Below are 20,102 nucleotides of genomic sequence, written 5' to 3' on the forward strand. Positions count from 1 at the left end.
CAGTCTGTCATGAGAGACTAGTTTTTACTATAAAGGTCATGTTCGTTGTTCCATTGTCACAATTGGAGTACAAAGCTGGGAGCTGCTTACGTAAAGAACCTCATAGAAGTAATATATATGCCTTCTGGTAAATTCAGCCTTCATCATCATAGTAAAGTGCAGTAAATCTGGGATAAATACGTTATACCATCATGGATCAGTGTAATTGTCATTCCACTGTGGCAGGAGTCCAGACAGAGGGTTTCTCCCGGATCTAATTCCTTCATTCACTGAGATGCAATCTATATTTGTGTTCGCAGTCCCAGTTATTAAGGAAAACCCAGGCTAAGAAGGCCAGTCTTTTGAAGTATCAAAAGCTGGAGTGTACTGTGTCTTCTTCAAATGTAGGCTATATTGTTAAATTGTTTTCCTTCTTTTTTTTCTCCCTCAAACGAGATCGGATTTTCTCCCTGTATGTTTTAGTATTTTGATAGGCCTCTGCTGAGGATTGCATGAAATGTCCCCTTTGGCCCAAGAAGACTTGTTTGGCCCTGTGACCATATGAGTTGTCCGTTCTTGGCTCTCTGTAGAGTGTACTGCATACTTAATGTGGACAGGGAGGGAACATGACTCAGTTAATGTTTATTTAATGTCTCTAGTTGCTGCCTAGCAGATGTTGAGTGTCAACAAAGGGAAACATTAGGGGAGATGAAGGGAAGGAGGACCATATTTAAGTCACATCCACAAGGGGAATGTAGAGCTGTTGATCTCTTCAATATGAACACACACACACACTTTTTAATTGGCTCAACTGGCACTACGCCATCCTATTCAAACGACGACAGATGTCAAAACTGAAATCAGATCACTGGGGACATTATTAAATGACCTAAGATCAGTTATTAACTGAAAGTATGTGTTTATTTCACAAAATAATTGTCTATTTGACACCAGCATTATAAAAGTTCCCTATAGCATGATATTTGTCCTACTCCTCAATGCTATGCATGTTCTAAATTAGCATGGCCACTGTGCTGCTCCCTGCCAATATGCCAAGATCTCATGTGTGCCTTGTCAGTGTGCCTTTGAGTCAGTGGAGGCGAGAGCTGTATAATTCTCTGTCCATAGACAGCCCTTACATGTAGCCTCTGTGGACACTGGAAGCCTTGCTTCTCCTTCCTCCTCCCTTCTCCCACAATCCCTCCTTCTCACTCCCCATACTTCAGATTTCTACAAGGTTGAAACCCGAGACAGTCTGCATGTAATTACCTCTACTGCTAGACCTCAAATATGCCCTTGCCTTACTGGATTCAAAGTACTGTTATTAAAAGTAATTACGTTGAACCGAAATGCACACTGACTGTAGCAGATAAGAGGTAGGAACTCATTTTGTTAGTGCTGGGGCCTTCTGGCCTGCTGTGGCATGTTGTAATGGTGCTTTTTGTTTCCTGGTGCTTCTTGAGCCTACTTCTCTCAAATAAAAGCACAGCTGTGCACCTTGCGATAAATCTAAGCGTTTGCCTCCGATGTTACCCCAGTTTCCCCTAACGTAATCTGATAACCACCCGTCGTTTTTGTTGCAGCAAGTACCCCCCCCCACCCCCTGATCGTTCATGAGGGTTTATTCAATTAAGCTATAGTGGCTTATGTGCAAAGAGAGAGAAGCACCCTGTGTCCCAAATGGTACCCTGTTGCCTATTTAGTGCCCTATTTCCCTATAGGGCATTGGTCATAAAGTAGTGCACCATGTAGGGAATAAAATGCCATTTAAGATGCAGGAGCAGTCATAGAGGTGGTGGCATAATACCACCTTATACACCCTCTTTGAATGGCTCAGGGGGACGCTTACCATATCAAAGCGTGCAGTTTATTGAAACCGCCGCATGATGCGATTAACGTGGTAAAGTGTCAGTCCAGGGGTATCAGCTGAACCTTGCATAATGCTGCCTCTGTGTCGCTCTGTGCAAAGTGAAGTAATTCAATTTATATCTGAGGGAAAGTGGAATTTCCCTGTTGAAAGGAAACACTGCTTCACACACCCGCACTTTAGAGGGATTTGAGATTTTAAAGCACCGTCAAGATCAGAGTGAAGAGACATTTGTCTTTTTATTTAAAAGTACTTAAAATACTGTTTACCACAGATTTGCTTTTGGAAGAAGTACTGTTTTTTTATTGAAACAGATTAAAACACAACGTTAAAATGTTGGTCAACATCTAACAATGCAACAGGGCTCTGCCTATCAGCTGCAAGGGTATTGTATTCAAAGAGAGGATTCTCTGATAAGTGGACAGGAAGAATGAGAGGGCTCCCCCACATGGCTTTCACTTGTCTAGTCATTTCCAATCAGTGATTGTCTCAAGGAAGGGAGAAATGGATGCACTTTTGAAACATTTGAACAGGGCCTCAAAGAGAGAGGGAGAGTTCTCTCTTGCTCCCAATTTTGTTATCTTGCCTCTCTAACCCTCCTGATGTGGTTTTCCCGTAGCGGCGAAGAAGTCCCAATGGCTGGAGAAAGAGGAAAAGGCCCGGCAGCTGAGGGAGAGCCAGCTGGACGAGCGGCGCAGGAAGCTGGAGGAGCAGCGGATCAAGACAGAGAAACGTCGCACTGCCCTGGAGGAGAGGCAGAAACAAAAACTAGAGAAGAACAAGGTGGGTTGTGAGGGAGAAGGGTGAAGTACCCCTAGACGCTAATCTTAGGTCAGTTTAGCATTTTCTTAACTAATGACAAAGGTTAGTATTTGCGGAGGGGCAGCTGATCCTAGATCTGTACCTAAGGGAAACTTCACCCCAGAACGGGTGGTAGCACTCCTCACAGCAAGCAAATATTAGAGCCCTGATGATTGTGGTTTCAATTCCCACGTCCTCCTTTCCTGCTTTCCCTGCAAGATGTCGCCGACAGAGATGGTCGCCTCGCTTCAGGTCCTTAGGAAACTATTACGTTTAAAAAAAAAAATTATGTTTTATTTCTTACATTGTTAGCCCATAAAATCTCAAGTGTTATTACGTACAGCTGGGAAGAACTATTGGATATAAAAGCGACGTCAACTTACCAACATTACGACCAGGAATACGACTTTCCTGAAGCGTGATCCTTTGTTCGGACCTCCACCCTGGACATGGGATCTAATCCCAGAGGCCCACCCAAAACAACGCGGCCGCCGCAGGAGAGGCAGACGGAGCGGCCTACTGGTCAGACTTAGAAGGCAAGCACAACGCTTCCGAGCATATTACTCGCCAATGTCCAATCTCTAGACAACAAGGTGTACGAAATTAGGGAACGAGTTACCTTCCAGAGAGACATCAGAGATTGTAACATTCTCTGTTTCACGGAAACATGGCTCACTTTGGGATAGGTTGTCAGAGTCGGTACAGGAACCCGGTTTCTTCATGCATCGCGCCGACAGAAACAAACATCTCTCTGGCAAAAAGGGCGGGAGTGTATGCCTTATGACTAACAACTCACGGTGTAATCATAACAAAATACAGGAACTCAAGTCCTTTTGTTCACCTGACCTAGAATTCATTACAATCAAATGCGGGCCGCATTATCTCCCAAGAGAATTCTCTTCGATTATAGTCACAGCAGTGTATATCCCCCCAAGCAGATACCTCATCAGCCATGAAAGAACTTCACTGGACTCTATGTAAACTGGAAACTGGCATATCCTGAGGCTGCATTTATTGTAGCTGGATATTTTAACAAAGCTAATCTGAGAACTGAGGGCTTCCTAAATTCTATCAGAATATCGAATGCGTGACACGAGCTGGTATCATTCTAGATCATTGCTACTCTAACTTCCGCGATGCAAACAAAGCTCTCCTTCGCCCTCCCTTCGGCAAATCTGACCATGACTCCAGTTTGTTGCTCCCATCCTATAGGCAGAAACTAAAACAGGAAACCCCTGTGCTCAGGTCTATCCAACGCTGGTCTGAACAATCGGATTCCACGCTTCAAGATTGCTTCAATCACGTGGACTGGGATATGTTGCGGGTAGCCTCAGACAATAACATTGACATATATGCTGACTCTGTGAGCGAGTTTATTAGCAAGTGCATCAGAGATGTTGTACCTACCTTAACTATTAAAACCTTCCCTAACCAGAAACCATGGATTGATGGCAGCATTCGCACAAAACTGAAAGCGTGACTGCACTGTCAGAACTAGAAGCACAAACATTTCGCTACACTCGCATTAACTTCTGCTAACCATGTGTATCTGACCAAGAAAATGTCATTTGATTCTATTAACCTGTCTCCCATTTCTATTTCCACACTGTCTTAATGAAGGTCAGAAAATGCTAAAGGAGAGGTTAAATTCCACTCACTTTAACAAAACAAGAGAATAAGGAAGAGATTGGGTAAGATAATTATTAACTAGTGCTAACCTAGTATTTCTCCATGTTTGGCATGAAGGAGCGGTATGAGGCTGCCCTCCAGCGGTCCGCTAAGAAGACCTGGGCTGAGATCCGTCAGCAGAGATTGTCCTGGGCAGGAGGCCTCAGCCAGAACTCCAGCCAGAGAGAAAGTGAGTACCTACCGCTGAAACAGGAACCCAGAACCAGAGCCCACTGACCCAGACACTGCCAACGCCTCTCCTTCCTTCAAAGACAACTGCCTCATCTATACACATTTGACACTATCTTGCCGAGCCAAACAACTGTTTTGGCTTGGATCATTTCTTTTCACATGGTCCTTCCCAGCACAGTTCCATCAACTTTGGTGGATGCGTTATCAGGCCAGTGCTCATTTTGGCTCGCTTCAGTAGTGGGAAAAGGGTACTACTGTGCAGACATTCACATTCTACATATTTTCACAATCTTACGGTTGTTTTGCACCATAAACCATAAATTAGGTCACTCACTTTACAGTATATAGTCAATTAGTAACAGTCAAACTTGAATTCCAGTCACCTTCAACCCTATTAAGCAGAGGTGGTTCTCCATGATTCAGTCTGGCATCAATCAGCCTACACTGCTGAACAGCTCCTCTCAACCTCATCACAGATACATAGTTATCTCGAATTAAATCACACACACGCACGCACGCACGCACACACACACACACACACACACACACACACACACACGCACACGCACGCGCACACACGACAGGTGGGTTGATATCCCCATCTGCTCTTACTGGGATGTGCTACACTACAGTAGTCTAATTTCCCTGCAGAGGGAGGGAACATTGGCTTCATTTTGTGAGGAAATAGATGGGTAATGTCAAGGCTGAGGTGAATATGAGATGTCCAGGCATGGTTGAGGTGTATATGTGTGGTGTTGTGGGCTGTGATGGTGTTAGATATGTAGTGGTGCCCTGCGAGACACAAACAATTCTGACCAATGTTTTCCGGTCTGCGTTTGTGCGACATACTCACCACTCGTCTCCTTATTTTCTTTCCCCCTGTTTTTGTACGGTCTCTGGTGATTCTACAGTGCACAATTTTTTGAAAGGATTTTATATTATTCATATTTAATTGAAAGGAGTGAAGGGGAGACAGATAGAATGAATATAAGTAGTGTGAAGAAGAGTCCTGAGTTTGACTGGGATTTGAACCCACGCAAGCGGGGTTGGCCTATCCGCACAACCAACCCCAGGCACATAGTGTAGGCTACTGCTTGACTGGTTGTTTAATTCAGGGTCATTAGCTGTTCTCCACCTTTGCAAGTCTAAATCTCAGGGGGTCTCATATACAGTATATTATCTTAAGTCATGGAATCACTAATAGCCTGGTCCCAGATCTGTTTATGCGTCTATGGTCACAATGACCATAGACGTTGGCAAGACAGCCAAACAGATCTGGGACCAGACTATGTCCCTTATGAGCCATGAGTAATGGCAAATGTTGTCTGCCAAATCACCCTGCCCCCCAGCCTCCTCTTTCAGACCCAGTGCTGTCAGAGACTGAAAGGTAGAAAAAAGAAGAAGGAAAAGAAATACTGAACGGTAACAAGCATAAAACAAACAGGATACAGTGGACTGCTGAGAATCCATCTGGGGGCATTTAATAAAGGGCACAATGTTCACATGATTAGTCTCTATTAGAGGGTCTGGAGGGGAATGGTGTTTAATCAGTGGGTTGTCTCAGTAGTTCACTCCACTGCTTGTCAGTTGTGTTACATTTGTGTCAGCTGTGTTGACTGACATTGGTATTAGTTTGTGTAGTACAGCAGGTTGTGGTAACAAAAACACTGTTACTACTTTGTGTACAGCAGGCTCAGGTTGGGACAAAGACGGGACGTATACTCTTTTACAGTTACATTCTAATCATATCAATGCAGGTTAGACATACAGTACCAGTCAAACGTTTGGACACACCTACTCATTCAATCGTTTTTCTTTATTTTGACTATTTTCTACATTGTAGAATAATAGTGAAGACATCAACACTATGAAAATAACACATATGGAGTCATGTAGTAACCAAAAAAGTGTTAAACAAATCAAAATACATTGTAGATTCTTCAACGTAGACACCCTTTGCCTTGATGACAGCTTTGCACACTCTTGGCATTCTCTCAACCAGCTTCATGAGGTAGTGTTAAAAGTGAATTTGTGGAATTTCTTTCCTTCTTAATGCGTTTGAGCCAATCAGTTGTGTTGTGACAAGGTAGGGGTGGTATTCAGAAGATACCCCTAAGTCCATATTATGGCAAGAACATAAAAAAACATCATCAATCACTATGATGAAACTGGTTCTCATGAGGACCGCCACAGGAAAGGAACACCCAAGGTTACCTCTGCTGCAGAGGATAAGTTCATTAGAGTTACCAGCCTCAGAAATTGCAGCCCAAATGCTTCACAGAATTCAAGTAACAGACATATCTCAACATCAACTGTTCAGAGGGGACTGCGTGAATCAAGCTTTCATGGTCAAATTGCTGCAAAGAAACCACTACTAAAGGACACCAATGAGAAGAAGAGACTTGCTTGGGCCAAGAAACATGAGCAATGGACATTAGACCGGTGGAAATATGTCCTTTGGTCTGATGAGTCCAAATTTGAGCTTTTTGGTTCCAACCTCCGTGTCTTTGTGATATGCAGAGTAGGTGAACGGATGATTGTGGTGGTTATTTATTTATTATCAAATGAGGAGAGACGAACTTATCACACAAGTCAGAGTTATACTTAAACTAAATATTTATTCACTTATTAATAAGGAAAGCATGTCACACCACACACATAAGTGAATGACACAACACTCTTGACTGTTGTGTTGAGAGCCCTGTCACAAAGAATACAAAGATATTTTATATGGCAAAGATACACCCCCTTAGTTTACATGACAAACAACAGATGTGTGGAATGGGTCACAAGGTTAGGATTTCGTATGAAAGAAAATAATCATTCACAGCAGCCAGTATCTGCTGTAGAGACGTCTCTCATTGTGTGGAAACAGGGTCTGGCCCCCAAAACAAGGTTCCCCTCATCATTATTCATACCCAAGCCATCTCTACCCTGGTACCTCCCTGTACACAAACACCAACTCATGCTATGGAATGCGGTCTTTAGGTTTTTAATCACCAAAGGCATCGTAAATCCACTGTCAGCATTAAGCCCCAGAGGCCCAACTCAGAAGACCACGCACAGATGAGAGTGTTTTATTCCATAAAACAACCATTTGATGCAATAACAGTATTATAATATAATCTTGTAATTTTGCTTCACAATGATCTCCGCATGTGTGGTTCCCACCGTGAAGCATGGAGGAGAAGGTGTAATGGTGTGGGGGTGCTTTGCTGGTGACACTGTCTGTGATTTGTTTAGTATTCAAGGCACACTTAACCAGCATGGCTACCACAGCATTCTGCAGCGATACCCCATCCCATCTGGTTTGCGCTTAGTGGGACTACCATTTGTTTTTCAACAGGACAATGACCCAACACACCTCCAGGCTGTGTAAGGGCTATTTGACCAAGAAGGAGAGTGATAGAGTGCTGCATCAGATGAACTGGCCTCCACAATCACCCGACCTCAACCCAATTGAGATGGTTAGGGATGAGTTGGACCACAGAGTGAAGGAAAAGCAGTCAACTTGTGCTCAGCATATGTGGGAACTCCTTCAAGACTGTTGGAAAAGCATTCCAGGTGAAGCTGATTGAGAGAATGTCAAGAGTTTGCAAAGCTGTCATCAAGGGTGGCTACTTTGAAGAGTATCAAATATATTTTTATTTGTTTAACACTTGTTTGGTTTCTTCATGATTCCATATGTGTTATTTCATGGTTTTGAAGTCTTCACTATTATTCTACAGTGTAGAAAATAGTAAAAATAAAGAAAAGCCCTTGAATGAGTAGGTGTGTCCAAACTGGTGTGTTCTACTGTCAAGTGTATCTATTTTGAACATCAAGATCTAACTGAATGATGCATGACCCACTAGACTCAACACAATATTTATTTGAATATATTTGCTCCGTGCGTAGAAAAAGACCCCTAACTGTGTTATTTCCCTCTACCATCAATTGTCTGTTTTCAGATTGTTTTCGATTTTTGGTGGAGGCTCCTCAAAGTATACTTTGACATGACAGTTTGAATTTCAGTTCTGTTTCCCGTTATCTCCATGTCAAAGGAATGTTAAATAACACTGTCAGATGAGAAAAGTTCAATACAGAGTATTTTATTTTTTTGTTTCTTTATTGAATCAGAAATAGTTGCCCTCTGGAAATACACCATTTTGGTATTTGGATGTTTGCTGTATGTATGTACGCGTGTGTGTGGGGGGGTAGATATCACCGTGACACATCCTGGAGGTCTCCCTCCCCTGTGTGAAACAGTGTGACCCACCATCTCTGTGGACTACTCTCTTGGCTTCACAGGCAGATGCTCCATGTCGGCGGTCAACCTGCCCAAACACGTGGACTCGGTTATAAACAAGAGACTCTCCAAGTCCTCCGCCACCCTTTGGAATTCCCCCAACAGAAGTAAGACACGTCAGGCCCTCTTTTCCGGGAACGCCCCCTTTTCATATCCGTTCTCTCACATTTTTTTCTCCACAGTTTTTTTTTCTCCCCACCGCTGTCTCCAATCCAATCGCCTGTCTGTGTTCGATGGTTGATACCGTATCATTTTCACCTTCCAAATTCGAATCCACCTTAGTTTTTATTCTTCTGTGGTTCATGGGTTATGCTTTTTCTCCCTCCCTCTGCATTTTGTTCAGTCCCTGCATTTATATACTTCATACTTTGGTGTGAATATATGGGTTCATTTACGCTGTCTTCATATTTTATGTCCCACGTTTTTTTGGTGTTCTCTTGGGTTATTCATTTGCTGGTGATGGTCATTTCGTGCTCTTTGGTTTTGTGTGTCAGTAGATGTTTTTTCACTCGTTGGAAAGTCTTTGTCAATGTTTTGAATGGCGATGATGATGTCTTGAATGGTGATGGTGATGATGATGTCTTGAATGGTGATGATGAGATGATGAATGGGTTATCAGGCCTATGCTAACCTGAAATAACTACACTGTACTATGCTGAATCTAGTAACTCATATTCAGAGTTACTCACACAAGTCAGAGGTGTTTCAGTGCACCTAGAACACCACTGCAGGTACAGAGTTATTTCATAAGTACATGTCTAAGTAGGTTGTAGTGCGCCGGTGTAAACACATAGGAACTTTGGTGTTTAAAAGTTTCAAAAGTCAGCCACTAAGGGATGAGTCAGCATTTTGAGAGATAATGCATTCTGAAAACTCCACAGGAACACCTGTGATGCTCGAAAATAGATTAAGGGGACTCCGGTGAAAGTGTAAACCCTCTCCCTCTTTTCCTCTTCTTCTCTCCTTCTCTCCTCTCTCTTACCTACCCTATCTTTCACTCTCCTCTCTCTCTTCTTCCTCCCTCTCGTCTCTCGTCTCTACTCCTCTCGTCTCTACTTTCTCGTCAACCCCCTGTTCTTTTGTTTCACTCGTTGTCTATCAAAAGCTCACTCTCCTCTCTTTTATTTCAGTCCCTCTCTCTCTCTCTCTCTCTCTCGCTCTCTCTCTCTCAGACTTTCTCTCTCTCTCTTTCCCTCACTGCCGGATAACCTTATTATCCTTCAGGGCAGGTTTAATAGGGAAGTGGGACGTGTACCATAAACGACCCCGAGCAAACCTCTGCAGTGGACTTCTTTCATCTCTCTCCTCCCTCGTTTTCAATGTCAATGTTCTGAACAGCTGCCTCCATAGCCAGAGGTGTTTTTCTAAATAAAGGATGTTGCTAACTCTGGCAGTGCTTGCTTTATACTGCTCTGGCATATAGGTTGTGTTCTTCCTCCCTCTCATGTTATTATGTGTCTGGAAGTTTTCCCAGTCTAATCTGGAACCCACCATTTCCCCATAGAGCATGTTTACTAGAGACATAAGGGTTTTTGCGGGTGAGATAGTGTTATTTGATCTGTCATTATAATATATAAGGTGGGAAAGCTAACTGAGCAAAGCTTAGCTCACTATTTTATATGAAACGAGAAGCAAAAGGTACTTTCTGTGATGCTGCGATGTGAATGCGAGAATGGATCATTTACTAAAATTGGTTTGCAATAGTTATCAAACAGTTCGTGGGTATAAGGTGCATTTTAATGCTGTTTGAACACTGACGTCGTCTGACGTAGCGATACAGAAGTGGAGACATTCACGGTGTCTCTAAGAGGCAAACCAGCTTTGGAAATGAAGCTGGTTTGCCCCTTGGGCCACCATAGGATTTTGAATATATGCGATAACACTGGTAATGTTTGTCCCCTCCAGCAGCCCGTAGCCTCCAGCTGAGCCCGTGGGAGAGCAGCATTGTGGACCGACTGATGACTCCCACCCTGTCCTTTCTGGCCCGTAGTCGCAGCGTCGCCAGCGTGCTCAGCAACGGTAAAGACCGTAAGTAGTTAGCACAGTCACACTGGGATAGATGAGACCTGCTATTAGTGGGTATCTTTGTCATTTAGATCAGCATCTCTCCAACCTATCCTCTTGGCCCCCAGCAGTTCCATGTAATTGATCGATTTGCTCCAGTCAGAGCTAGCATATCTGATTCCACTTGTCAACTAATCATCAAGCCCTTGAATGAGCTTATGAACTACGATAAGAGGTTTGAGAAACTCTGATGTAGGGTATGTGACGTGATGTGCGGCATTGAATACCTTTGTTTGCTAGGCTCTGCTTGTGTTTTTAGATATGGGTGTCGTATGTATTTCTCCAACCTCCCTTCTCTCTATCTCCCGCCTGCTCTCTATGTGCCTCTCCTTCTCTCCAGAGTCGCCCCTATGCCCTCGTTCGGCCTCGGCCAGCCCGCTGACGCTGTGTGCCCACCGGCCTCACCACCGCTGCTCCGACCGCTGGAGGGTGACGTCCAGCACGCCCGACATCACCCAGCGCCGACGCGACTCCACACCGGTATGTCAACCACCCCTTTTTCTTTCCTTTCGTGTTTTTCAATTTCATTGGCAGGATAGGGATGAGAGTAGATGCCAGAGATACAAATCGAAGAGGGTCCTAGACAGTGAAGGGCACAGACAGACAGGACTTTGACACCTGTTCAACCAGACCCTACTACCATCCCTTACTGTTTAAATGCGATGCAACACTGTTTGGCAATTTTCAATAAGCTAGAATGTACCGTGTAATTTTGGTGTTTCGAGAGAGAGGTTTTGATCATTCATACCTTACTGATGGTTTGTGTCTTGGCCCTTGTCTCTCTGCAGATAGAGAAGAAAAAGAAAGAGAAGAAGGACAAGGAGCGGGAGAACGAGAAGGAGAAGAGTGCTCTCAGCAAAGTCAAGGTGCTGAAGAAGAGACAGTCCTTACCCAGTATGAGACACAAACCGGACCCCAGGTAACCGACCCTCACACAGATCTACTGTATCTGCCTTTGGCACAGTAAAGCATTGAACACCCTTTACCCACTACTGAGCCGAGTCGAACCAAGTCAAGCCAAGGCTGTGCTGTATTGTCCTGGTTACACATCCACCAAAGTTGTTGAAAACTTGCAGGAAAGGATCATGTGTAAAGAACATATACAAGCCAGCACAGCATACATAGATTGGGTTGACATTATAGTGTGAATAGGGTGAAACACTACAATTAGAGCTTAGAGTGTTTCTTGAGGTTAGGGATACAGTAAGAGACAAAGATACCATGGCTGTGAGTGCAGATGGTGAAACCAGCGTGTCTGTGTGTTTAAGTGAACTCAGGCTAAGACTTAAAAGCATGAGGCCCCTGAGCCGAATGAAATTTATCCAGTGCGTTTAGCATAGCCGGCCGCGGGACGTGGAAATGGATGGGCTCACTGATAGATAGAGGGGAAGAGGGAGACAAAAATGAGTGCTGTGACTTAACAAAGGAGGAGAGAGAGAGAGAGAGAGAGAGAGAGAGAGAGAGAGAGAGAGAGAGAGAGAGAGAGAGAGAGAGAGAGAGAGAGAGAGAGAGAGAGAGAGAGAGAGAGAGAGAGAGAGAGAGAGAGAGAGAGAGAGAGAGAGAGAGAGAGAGAGAGAGAGAGAGAGAGAGAGAGAGAGAGAGAGAGAGAGAGAGAGAGAGAGAGAGAGAGAGAGAGAGAGCTGAGGATGCCGTAAGGAAGAAGAGAAGTACACACACACATCACTCTGGTATAATGGAACTTTCCCGTCCCGAACGGTGACTATTACACTGTCTACTGCTGGGAAACCATCCCATAATGCTCTGTCACAGACCACACAATGTTACACGTGTTGTGTCGTGTCTGACCCTTGCTACCTGGTGAGGTCATGTTTATTGACTGCTGTCTGAGACTTGAGGTTAGGGAGGCACATATGAAACAGTTCACTAGTATTAATTCAATGGATGTATTATTGGTAGTCTCCTTGCTTGATTGTATATAGAGGCGGGCATTTTTTTCATCCCTAGGACTGGATATGACTAAATGTTCGACTAAACTTTACTTAACTGTTGTTTGCTTATTATTATTTACATATTTCTAATGATTTCTAATGATTTGTCAGACATACTGTTTCTATTCATGTTTTTCATAATAGAACTCTCTCACACTCTGCCCCCCTCGCTCCCTTCCTCCCTCTTTCCAGTCCTAGTCTCTTATCCAGACAGCGGGCTGCCTCACCTGCCACTACTCCTAGAGCAAGACCTTCCTCCTCTTCTCCTAGCCCTGCTGCCTCCCCCAAACCTCCCTCCTCAGCCCGGGCTAGTCCCTCCACCCCCAAGGCCCGGCCCAAGAGGGCTAGGACCCCGGCCCGGGTGGACCACGGGCGCACCTCCTCCCCCGTACCCCTGGAGAGGGCCAGGGAGACCCGCGGCCGTAGGTCAGCCACACCCGAGGAGCCCAAAGGCAAGAGTGAGTATGCAGTAGCTAGTTAGTACCCCCAGGTGGAGGGTTATGTGTTAGTACAGTGTACTCCTCTTACAGGGATGAGAGAACACTGTGTACCCATACAATTCATTTAATTTCCCCCTGACACAAGTTGGATTTTAGTGTGTCTGTTTTCTGTAGGCCAATGCCTGCCACGGCTGATTCATACTTTGCTTCTTTAGTTCTTTGTGGTTTGGCTCAGTTGTTCCCTTTGCTGAGAAGAGTGAACTTGAAACTCAAACTGGAAAAAGGGAATGCGTATGTACGAGTGTCAGTGCGCAGTAGAGTCGGCACAGCCAGAGGATGATTACCGTCGTAGGTAATTAGGCACGCCAGCAATGCCAGCTCGTTAAGTGAGTTACACAGCTTCTCTGTCTTGCTCTCCTTCACACTCATTGAGGAACAGCAGAGGTGGTGCTAATTACTGAAAAATGCTATAATTACAAGTCTCCCAAGTTTACAGAAATTAAAAATGGCCAAAGTTTCCATGCTTTGCCACTGTTTGAATCAATCAAGACGAATCTAGACCAGAGGTCCAGTGTACTTGTCATAGTTTAATTACACAGTTTAATCAAGGTTTCAGCTTAAAGAAGACGATAGCGTGAACAGTGATTTGTCTATTGAAAAATATTTTTATTGGACTTTCCCATTCCTCTCCTCTTTTCCTGTTCAACTCTCTCTCCAGGCTCCCCCGTTCCTTCAATCGTGGTATCCTCTGCTCTGGCCACGCCCCCTTCGCTGAGTACACCAAACACGACGGCCACCACCACTCCCTCTGAGGTCCCTCCTTCTGCCCAATCAACCCCCAGTGTCCCTGCATCGTCCCCAGCCCCAGCCTCCTCGTCAGCCAAGCCCATGGCGGGCACCAACAACCCAGAGGAGGCCGCCCGGATCCTGGCCGAGAAGAGGAGGCAGGCCCGGGAGCAGAGGGAGCGGGAGGAGCAGGAGAAACGCGAGCTGGAGGAGAGAGACAAGTGAGAATCATATTATCCTCATTTGCAGTACATAAACCCACACTGGAGAGAGCCAGAGCAGCGTCTAGTCGGGTTGCAAAATTCCTGAAATTTCCACAATATTCCCAGGTCTTCCAGAAACACCTTATATCCATGATACTTTCTACTGTAAAGACAACCTATCTCTTACCAGCTTGAAGGGACAAGGTGGAAGTAACCATGGCAGCACATCACAATTTGAATAATTTCAAGTGTAAAGCATCAGCATATGGATCACAGTACAGTTCTCCACCGTATCGTATGCAGGGCAGAATTAGACCACACAGCGCTGTCTGTGATACAGTATGTGTGGTGCTCGTGTTACCCCCAGAGGTGTGGAGCTGTTGACATTTGTGTAACGCCTTAAGTTGCCCCCCTCCGCTCAGGTTTATGAGCTAAAAAGGATTTCCCGCGTCAGCCTATTGTGCCATGTTGACCACAGTTACTATGTGACCCCTGGGTATTTATATCGGGACAGCTGTCAGGCTGGGCAATGGGCTCCTGTTGCTCTCTGTTCCTCTCCATTTTATCAGCAGGCAACTATTTCCTTTTAAAATAGTTTCATTTCCTGATTGTGTTCAACTTTTTATTTTTCTGACACAGCTATTGCCAATGTTGTACAAAGACAAAGATTCACTCTTTAAGATAGAGCACATGTTAACTGATTTATTCTAAATCTAGATGTATACAGTGCCTTCTGGAAAGTATTCAGACCCCTTGACTTTTTTCCACATTTTGTTAGGTCACAGCCTTATTCTATAATTGATTTAATCGTTTTTTACACACACACATTGTTTGCTAATTTATATTTAAAAAAAAACCTATATCACATTTACAGTAGCATGAAAAAGTATGTGAACCCTTTGGAATTACCTGGACTTCTGCATAAATTGGTCATCAAATTTGATCTTCATCTAAGTCACAACAATAGACAAACACAGTCTGCTTCAACTAATAACACGCAAATTATTGTATTTTTCTTGTCTATATTCAATACATCATTTAAACATTCACAGTGTAGGTTGGAAAAAGTATGTGAACCTCTAGGCTAATTACTTTTCCAAAAGCTAATTGGAGTCAGGAGTCAGCTAACCTGGAGTCCAATCAATGAGATAAGATAGGTGATGTTGGTTCGAGCTGCCCTGCCCTATAAAAAACACAAAATGTTAGTTTGCTATTCAACAAGAAGCATTGCCTGATGTGAACCATGCCTCAAACAAGAAGAGATCTCAGAAGACCTAGGATAAAGAATTGTTGACTTGCATAACGTTGGAAAGGGTTACAAAAGTATCTCTAAAAGCCTTGATGTTCATCACTCCACGGTAAGACAAATTGTCTATAAATGGAGAAAGTTCAACACTGTTGGTACTCTCCCTAGGAGTGGCTGTCCTGCAAAGATTACTGCAGCAGCACAGATCAGAATGCTCAATGGGGTTAAGAAGAATCCTAGAGTGTCAGCTAAAGACTTACAGAAATCTCTGTAACATGCTAACATCTCTGTTGATGAGTCTACGACACGTAAAACACTAAACAAGAATGGGGTTCATGGGAGGACACCATGGAAGAAGCCACTGCTGTCCAAAAAAACCCCATTGCTGCATGTCTGAAGTTCGCAAAAGAGCACCTGGATGTTCCACAGCGTTACTGGCAACATATTCTGTGGACAGATTAAACTAAAGTTGAGTTGTTTGGAAGGAACACACAACCCTATGTGTGAAGAAAAAAGGCACAGCACACCAACATCAAAACCTCATCCTAACAGTAAAGTATGGTGGAGGGAGCATCATGGTTTGGGGCTGCCTCAGGGCCTGGACAGCTTAATATCATCAGCGGAAAAATGAATTTGCAAGTTTATCACGACATTTTGCAGGAGAATGTAAGACTATCTTCTCGCCAATTGAAGCTCATCAGAAGTTGGGTGATGCAACAGGACAATGACCCAAAACACAAAAGTAAATCAACAGCAGAATGGCTTCAACAGAAGAAAATAAACCTTCTGGAGTGGCCCAGTCAGAGTCCTGCCCTCAACCCGTTTTGAAACACTGTGACATGACCTCAAGTGAGCGGTTCACACCAGACATCCCAAGAATATTGCTGAACTGAAACAGTTTTGTAAAGATGAATGGTCCAAAATTCCTCCCGACTGTTGTGCAGATCTGATCCACAACTACAGAAAACATTTGGTTGAGGTTATTGCTGACAAAGGAGGGTCAACCAGTTATTAAATCCAAGGGTTGACATACTTTTCCCACCCTGCACTGTGAATGTTTACACGGTGTTCTCAATAAAGACATGAAAAAATATAATTTTTTGTGTGTTATTAGTTTAAGCAGACTGTGTTTGTCTAGTGTTGTGACTTAGATAAGGATCAGATCACGTTTTATGACCAATTTATGCAGAAATACATGTCATTCTAAAGGGTTCACATTAGAGGTCGACAGATTAATCGGAATGGGCGATTAATTAGGGACGATTTCAAGTTTTCATAACAATCGGTAATCTGCATTTTTAGACACCGATCATGGCCGATTACATTGCACTCCACGAGGAGACTGCGTGGCAGGCTGACTACCTGTTATGTGAGTGCAGCAAGGAGCCAAAGTAAGGTGCTAGCTAGCATTAAACGTATCTTATAAAAAAACAATCAATCTTAACATAATCACTAGTTAACTACACATGGTTGATGATATTACTAGTTTACTTCGCCAAACTGGTGATTTAACAAGAGCATTCGCGAACAAAGCACTGTCGTTGCACCAATGTGTACCTAACCATAAACATCAATGCCTTTCTTAAAATCAATACACAAGTATATATTTTTAAACCTGCATATTTAGTTAATATTGCCTGCTAACATGAATTTCTTTTAACAACAGGAAATTGTGTCACTTCTCTTGCGTTCATTGCACGCAGAGTTAGGGTATATGCAACAGTTTGGGCCGCCTGGCTCGTTGCGAACTAATTTGCCAGAATTTTACGTTGTGCAATGTAACAGGAATAAGTCTATGATTTGATATTTGATAGAGCAGTCTGACTGAGTGGTGGTAGGCAGCAGCAGGCTTGTAAGCATTCATTCAAACAGCACTTTTGTGCGTTTGCCAGCAGCTCTTCACAATGCTTCAAGCATTGCGCTGTTTATGACTTCAAGCCTATCAACTCCCGAGATTAGGCTGGTGTAACCGATGTGAAATGGCTAGTTAGCGGGGCGTGCGCTAATAGCGTTTCAAACGTCACTCGCTCTGTGACTTGGAGTAGTATTTCCCCTTGCTCTGCAAGGGCCGCGGCTTTTGTGGAGCGATGGGTAATGATGCTTCGAGGGTGGCTGTTGTTGATGCGTTCCTGGTTCGAGCCCAGGTATGGGCGAGGAGAGGGACGGAAGCTATACTGTTACACTGGCAATACTAAAGTGCCTATAAGAACATCCAATAGTCAAAGGTATATGAAATACAAATGGTATAGAGAGAAATAGTCCTATAATTCCTATAATAACCTCAACCTAAAACATCTTACCTGGGAATATTGAAGACTCATGTTAACAGGAACCACCAGCTTTCATATGTTCTCATGTTCTGAGCAAGGAACTTAAAACATTATGTTTTTTACATGGCACATATTGAACTTTTACTTCCTTCTCCAACACTTTGCAGTATTTAAACAAAATTGAACATGTTTCATTATTTATTAGAGGCTAAATTGATTTGATTGATGTATTATATTAAGTTAATAATAATAATAAAAGTGTTCATTCAGTACTGTTGTAATTGTCATTTATTACAAATATATATATATTTTTTAAATCGGCCAATTAATCGAGATCTGCTTTCTTTGGTCCTCCAATAATCGGTATCGGTATCGGCGTTGAAAAATCATAATCGGTCGACCTCTAGTTCACATACGTTTTCTTACCACTGTACATAAGTATTCAGACCCTTGACTCAGTACTTTGTTGAAGCAACTTTGGCAGTGATTATGACGCTACAATCTTTGCACACCTGTATTTGGGAAGTTTCTCCCATTCTTCTCTGCAGGTCCTCAAGCTTTGTCACGTTCAATGGGGAGCGTTGCTACACAGCTATTTCATTAAGGACCTCTCTGTACTTTGCTCCGTTTATCTTTCCCTTGATCCTGACTAGTCTCCCATTTCTTGCCGCTGAAAAACATCCCCACAGCATCATGCTGCCACCGCCATGTTTCACCGTAGGGATGGTGCCAGGTTTCCTCCAGATGTGACACTGCCATTCAGGCCAAAGAGTTCAATCTTGGTTTCATCAGACCAAAGAATCTTGTTTCTCATGGTCTGAGAGTCTTTAGGTGCCCATTGGCAAACTCCAAGCGGGCTGTCATGTGCCATTTACTGAGGAGTGGCTTCCATTTGGCCAATCTACCATAAAGGCCTGATTGGTGGACTGCTGCAGAGATGGTTGTCCTTCTGGAATGTCCTCCCATCTCCACAGAGGAACTCTATAGCTCTGTCAGAGTGATCATTGGGTTCTTGGTCACCTCCCTGACCAAGGCCCTTCTCCCCCGATTGCTCAGTTTGGCCGGGCAGGCCAACTCTAGGAAGAGTGTTGGTGGTTTCAAACTTCTTATGGAGGCCACTGTGTTCTTGGGGACCTTCAATGCTGCAGAAATGTTTTGGTGCCCTTCCCCAGATCTGTGCCTGGACACAATCCTGTCTCGGAGCTCTACAGACAATTCATTCAACCTCATGGCTTGGTTTTAGCTCTGACATACACTGCCAACTGTGGGACCTTATATAGACAGGTGTGTGCCTTTCCCCAAATAATTTGTTTGTGTTTTTTTTGTGGAAAAAGTCAAGGGGTCTGAATACTTTCCGAAGGCACTGTACATTGGGTAAATGAGCCTATGTTTTGATTGGTATAGTGGTTGTCGATACATAATAGGTTGTATTGCTCGCTATACTCATGGCGACACAGCGAAGGTGGGGAAGAGACTGCATTATAGGTAGGATTGCTAAATGCTTGTCATCCTTTGCTCAGGGTCCTGCGAGAGGAGCGTAAGCTGCGGGAGGCGGAGGAGAGCAAGCGCAGAGAGGAGGAAGCGCGCCTCATGGCTGAGGAGCAGCGCCTGAGAGACGAGGCCCAGCGTGTGGATGAGGAGAAGGAGGCGAAGGAGAGAGCCAGGGCAGAGCAGGAGGAGAATGAGCGCCTACAGAAACAGGTGAACAAGCACCCCAACTGCCAGCAGACAGAGGGAGCTAGTCTACACACACAGAGGGAGCTAGTCTACACACACAGAGGGAGCTAGTCTACACACACATAGGGGGGTAGTCTACACACACAGAGGGGGGCTAGTCTACACACACAGAGGGAGCTAGTCTACACACACAGAGGGGGGTAGTCTACACACACAGAGGGAGCTAGTCTACACACACAGAGGGAGCTAGTCTACACACACAGAGGGGGGTAGTCTACACACACAGAGGGGGGTAGTCTACACACATAGAGGGGGGTAGTCTACTCACACAGAGGGGGCTAGTCTACACACACAGAGGGGGGTAGTCTACACACACAGAGGGGGCTAGTCTACACACACAGAGGGGGCTAGTCTACACAAACAGAGGGGGCTAGTCTACACACAGAGGGGCCTAGTCCACACACACAGAGGGGCCTAGTCCACACACACAGAGGGGCCTAGTCCACACACACAGAGGGGCCGAGTCCACACACACAGAGGGGCCGAGTCCACACACACAGAGGGGCCGAGTCCACACACACAGAGGGGCCGAGTCCACACACACAGAGGGGCCTAGTCCACACACACAGAGGGGCCTAGTCCACACACACAGAGGGGCCTAGTCCACACACA

At 44.4% G+C, this 20,102-nt stretch overlaps 1 protein-coding gene across 21 annotated transcripts in view; it reads left to right on the forward strand.

The window, feature by feature from the left end:
- Positions 1-20,102, forward strand: part of LOC110501519 (uncharacterized) — a 64,605-nt gene that overhangs the window by 34,212 nt on the left and 10,291 nt on the right. For 4 of the 21 annotated variants that reach the window (XM_036947634.2, XM_036947657.2, XM_090198681.1 and 1 more), the window contains 9 exons: positions 2,466-2,629; positions 4,394-4,505; positions 8,798-8,902; positions 10,701-10,823; positions 11,200-11,339; positions 11,648-11,778; positions 13,001-13,266; positions 13,967-14,255; positions 19,274-19,454. In XM_036947634.2, coding sequence (XP_036803529.2) covers positions 2,466-2,629; positions 4,394-4,505; positions 8,798-8,902; positions 10,701-10,823; positions 11,200-11,339; positions 11,648-11,778; positions 13,001-13,266; positions 13,967-14,255; positions 19,274-19,454 — 1,511 coding nt within the window. The remainder of the gene's footprint in view (positions 1-2,465; positions 2,630-4,393; positions 4,506-8,797; positions 8,903-10,700; positions 10,824-11,199; positions 11,340-11,647; positions 11,779-13,000; positions 13,267-13,966; positions 14,256-19,273; positions 19,455-20,102) is intronic. The other 17 variants (XM_036947647.2, XM_090198678.1, XM_090198687.1 and 14 more) reach the window with 5 other exon arrangements.

This window comes from Oncorhynchus mykiss, chromosome 2 (genome assembly GCF_057628025.1).
Source record: "Oncorhynchus mykiss isolate SJ-2025 chromosome 2, ASM5762802v1, whole genome shotgun sequence".
Classification (NCBI taxonomy): domain Eukaryota; kingdom Metazoa; phylum Chordata; class Actinopteri; order Salmoniformes; family Salmonidae; genus Oncorhynchus; species Oncorhynchus mykiss.